The sequence below is a fragment of the Cebus imitator genome, unplaced genomic scaffold (genome assembly GCF_001604975.1).
Source record: "Cebus imitator isolate Cc_AM_T3 unplaced genomic scaffold, Cebus_imitator-1.0 Scaffold480, whole genome shotgun sequence".
Lineage (NCBI taxonomy): Eukaryota > Metazoa > Chordata > Mammalia > Primates > Cebidae > Cebus > Cebus imitator.
Window position 1 is genome coordinate 877,216 of NW_016107795.1, and position 4,762 is coordinate 881,977.

Consider the following 4,762-nt stretch of genomic DNA (forward strand, 5'->3'; position numbering starts at 1 on the left):
AAAAAAAAAAAAAAAAAAGACAAACACTTGATTACTTTGACAACGAAGTACATTTTAAACGCTTTATTTTTACATCGATATTTCCATACAATCAGAAACAGTAGAAAAAAAATTGGGGGAAATACATAAAAGCATCTTAAAGTTAAAAATATAAAGCTGGTATTAAAAGTACAATCATTTAAATAATATTATAAGAATCTATTTGCACATAATAAATAAGTTTCAACAAGCATGACATTACTAATATTGACTATGGAGTTTTGGTTGTTTTAATACAGTTCTAACTCCTTATTCCATAATTCAACAAAGTTCTGCATAACACAGCTGGACCAGGAGTATCAACTACAAGACCAGGAAGTATCAAACTAGGATTGTTAGTTCAATTACAATTTCAGATAAACAATAATGTACCTATACTGAAAAATTATTTGTTGTTTATCTGAAATGAAAATTTAACTGGGTGTTCAATTGTTTATTCGTTTGTTTAATCTGAAAACCCTGTTCAAAAGTTCTCTAATAAAACATAATTTAGCATCTAAAATAAAATAAATGTACTATAACATCATTATAACTATTCAATGATTCTTCATTTTCTATTTTTCCAAATTCTTGCACAAATATTTGATGCTTAGATAAATACATAAATAATAAATAGATAAATAAGTTACACTTGAAAATAATTTATATTACCATGAAAAACCTTAAGGTGCTTCCACATGTCCTCACAACATCCCTGTGAGGTAAGATTGTGGCCAATACTTTTTCCACTTAGAATAAAGGAGAAACCAAGGACAATGGAACAAGGACTTGTGGATCCTGGCTATCAGACTAGGGTTGCCAGATTTAACAGAAAAAATATCCAGGATCTCCAGATAAATTTGACGTTATAGCAAAATTAATTGTCCCATCATTTTCACATGATGCTTGAAACATCACATTCTAGCAAATCCATTCAATTTCTGTAATTAAAGTTCAGATATTCTCTTAGCTCTTGACCTCAATTTTGCTGTTTGTATATTCTTCTATACAATGTCTAGGAAAACTCTTATGTTTAAAAAATATTTGTTGTTTGCTGTAGATTCAAACAAATAATATTTTACATATAAGTATGTTCTGGATATTCCATGGTACAATGATAAACTATTCATTGTTTTACTGAAATTCAAATTTAACCAGGCACCTTGTGTTTTATCTGGCAACCCTACAACAGGCTCACACAGTACATGAAGTGTTGAAGTAGATTTGCTTGAAGTTTCACTGACATCTTCACTGAGGAATTCTTGGATACCATGAAGAATGAATTGTTTTTTATGGATTTTGACTCTCAGCCCTAAAATAAAATTAAATTTAAAAATTTAAAGATGAAGTATAATAAGAAGGAAAGTAGTATCCATGAAAACTCAATATAGTCTTTGACGTTCATGTGTTAGAAATGCTCTGTATTCTCCACTATAAATAGGGAGAGTAGAGAAGTTGTCATCCAAAACAGGACACTGCTGAGAGTGACAAGGAACTTTACTAAGAATACAGGGCACAAGTATAAACCCAGAATTTCCTGGACAAATTATGTATGGTCTTTCCGGTCATGACTACAACAGACTACTGATGCAATTTTTTTAACCAAAACGGCAGATACCTAACAAAGATTTTTAGCAGCAGAAAGAAGTTTGTAGGCTGACTTTGAATTATATGTCTCAGGATAAATGAAGAATTTAAATTTAAAAATTTATAACTTACCTCTTCAAAAATATCTGCACAACCCTCTGCACCCACTTTTCCTTGGGGTCCAGACAAAGCTGTCTTCCATCAACAAGCTTTACACTGAAATAAGAGAGAAATAATTAAGATTAATATTTAGTTTTTCCATTCAAATCATGATTTCTTAAGTCAGGCATAAAGTCTTAAGTCCAAAATAATATTTACAGTAGATATGGAAGGTACCATATTTAAATGTCATGTAGACAAATACTTTTATCTTGTTTTGTTTCACTTACTACTGCAATCTTAATACCTAGAACTTTACTAAATATTTCCACCTTCCTTAATTATAGGTTTGCTAAAACAAAATATCTAATCACTTTTTAAGGTACTTACATGATTTCTGTATTGGTGCAGTGTGGTCCACTATCAATCACTCTCAGTTCTTTGATAAATTTGGGTGAGAAAGGTGTGGAGTACGTCTTTATGCACTGACATCTCAGTTCTTTACCACTCCTTGGCAGAAGTGCACCTGTTGGGGTAAAAAGTGGTTAAGGATTGATTTTATCAACAGGCACATCTCTGCCAGCTATTTCCTCTTTAATTCCAACATGACAATTTGGAGAGTGTGGAAGCCTCATATTTCTAGTAAACTCATTCCTGACATTAAAAGCCAAATATTCTCCTAGCCCTTGACCTTAATTTTGTTCTTTGTTTTAAAAAAGTCATAACTGACAACACTGAATGACTTTCTATGTAAAGAGTTAAAGTTCTCTTTGTACAATATCAACATCCTCATGGTATTTTTATCTAGTCAAAATCACACAATCCACTGTGGTACCACAGTGTTATTTATAGTAGCCAAACTAAGATTCTTCAGCATAGAAATTGCCTTCAGAAAGAATTAATAGAAATATATAAATAAGTCGTACAGACCTGGCATATAATTAGGGTGTCTTTAAACTGAACAGGAATTAACGACAAGTCTGAAGCTTGTCAATGAAATACTACATGGAGTAGAATTGTCTGAGTTACCTTGCTCAATATTAGTAGATAATATACCTAACTGTGGCTCTTGAAAGGATACACCATAAATTACTGACTTATTTTAAATATATGCATGCTACATGGTATAAATTATAAAAGCAGAATATCTACACTGATCAAACTTCATACTTTCCTAAGTGTTATACAGACATAATGTTTACAAATCTTCAATTTAACATTAATTGACTGCTAAGATTATCTTCTGTTTCTGAATAAAAAGGATGTTTTTTATCAAAGCATTAAGAATAGCTTTGCGGGCGGGGCGCGGTGGCTCAAGCCTGTAATCCCAGCACTTTGGGAGGCCGAGGCGGGTGGATCACAAGGTCAAGAGATCGAGACCATCCTGGTCAACACGGTGAAGCCCTGTCTCTACTAAAAATACAAAAAATTAGCTGGGCATGGTGGCGCGTGCCTGTAATCCCAGCTACTCAGGAGGCTGAGGCAGGAGAATTGCCTGAACCCAGGAGGCGGAGGTTTCCGTGAGCCGAGATCCCACCATTGCACTCCAGCCTGGGTAACAAGAGCGAAACTCCGTCTCAAAAAAAAAAAAAAAAAAAAAAAAAAAAAAAACCCCATAAAAAAAAAAAAAAAAAAAAAAAAAAAATAGCTTTGCTATCTGAGGATCACATTTAGACACAGGAAAACTCTGTAGGCCAGAAAGATGTTCTCACCTTCACACAGAGCTGCAGAAAGCAGGAAGGCTGCGAAGAGAGCCAGAACCAGCTTGGAAGTCATGTTTACACACAGTGAGATGGTTCCTTCCTGTGGTTTCTTGCTGGCTCTTGTCCTAGTAGCTTGTGTCCTCTGCTGTCTCTGAAGGTTTGTGCCTCATGAAGTGTTCCAGTGGCTTTTTATATCATCACAGCGCTAGAGAACTTATGCACCCTCATCTTCGATTATGTCAGAGGAAATTCCCCAATTTGCAACTGATGGCCCATCCCCTTCAGGGCAAACCTGAGTCATCACACTTCCTATTTATTCCTTAATATTCAGTATGATGAAAGTTTTCTTTGATCTTCAAAATAATTTAATTTTAATGTGCATGCTTTTAAATACTGAAACTCCACAATTTTATTAATTGTTATCAATTGTATCCTTTGTTATTTCTAGATCATTTTATCATAGTACTATGTGACAGATATAGTACTAGAGTGGCAGTTGTTAGAACAAGGTCACTGTTGATTCTCTTTTAATGGTATAATTAAGCTAGTCAATCATTTTATTGGGGAGACAATTTATAATAAATCATTTTCTAAGCATTTTTTAAAGTTTCTAGGAACCGTTACTGCTCTTAGGGGTGCATACAACAACTTTTCAAAAGATTTAGTTTTCTAATGTATATTAACAGAATGAAAGGGCACACCTGCTTCACAAAGAAATCAGCTCCACAAACATTTATGAAATAACTTTCTGAGTAATGTGAGGAATCTAGAAATAGATAAGACTAAGTACTTGTTCTTAAAGAGTTTGGTCTATCAGAAGAAGAAAATAATGTAAGGACCGACTATATTGCAGAGTAGACAAGTGGTACTAAAATATTCATTCCAGTGGGAGCATAAGAGCAGAATCTTCCAAAGGCATTTGGAGCCAGGAGTTGAGGAATGGGAGGGATTCAATAGAGGAAGATGAAAGGAAACAGCACATTCCGGGTAGGAACACTACACAAGGACACTCAAGTGGTAGTTAAGGTATGTTTATGCTCCAGGAAGTGGTGCACTGGAGCTGCTTATCTGGGGTAAGAGGGAGGTGTTATCTAATGGAAAGGTGCATGCTTAGTGGAAAGAGCATCTGCGTTCAAACTCTGGTTCAGCCACCCTTGCTTCATGCTCTTTATCCAAGGACACCAAGACTAACCTCTGAGGACCCATGATCACTAGCAAGAGGGATGGAGTGAGAAATTTCAACGAGTCATAAAAAGGTGGCTTTATGCCTTAGTGCCCTGAAGAAAAGTCCTTTCAAGAAAGGTCTTGGATTCCATAGATAGAGAGCTACAAGGAAGGGTCCTTATGATGGTAAA

General features: G+C 34.8%; 1 protein-coding gene across 1 annotated transcript; it reads right to left on the minus strand.

Moving 5' to 3' along the window:
- Positions 1–31: 31 nt before the first annotated feature.
- CXCL8 (C-X-C motif chemokine ligand 8) lies at positions 32–3,628 on the minus strand. The gene is made up of 4 exons (XM_017512936.2): positions 3,417–3,628; positions 2,095–2,230; positions 1,738–1,821; positions 32–1,330 (listed from the first exon to the last, which is right to left on the minus strand). Exons 1-4 carry the CDS (start codon positions 3,478–3,480, stop codon positions 1,309–1,311), a joined length of 306 nt encoding a protein of 101 aa, XP_017368425.1. The 5' UTR covers positions 3,481–3,628; the 3' UTR covers positions 32–1,308.
- Between the last annotated feature and the right edge of the window lie 1,134 nt (positions 3,629–4,762).

Coding starts and splice junctions, on each gene's coding strand:
- CXCL8 (XM_017512936.2), bottom strand. CDS start 3,480: ATGACTTCCAAGCTGGTTCTGGCTCTCTTCGCAGCCTTCCTGCTTTCT. Junction 2,231..3,416: donor TTCTGCAGCTCTGTGTGAAG/GTGAGAACATCT, acceptor TTACCCCAACAG/GTGCACTTCTGCCAAGGAGT. Junction 1,331..1,737: donor GTGCAGATATTTTTGAAGAG/GTAAGTTATAAA, acceptor ATTTTATTTTAG/GGCTGAGAGTCAAAATCCAT.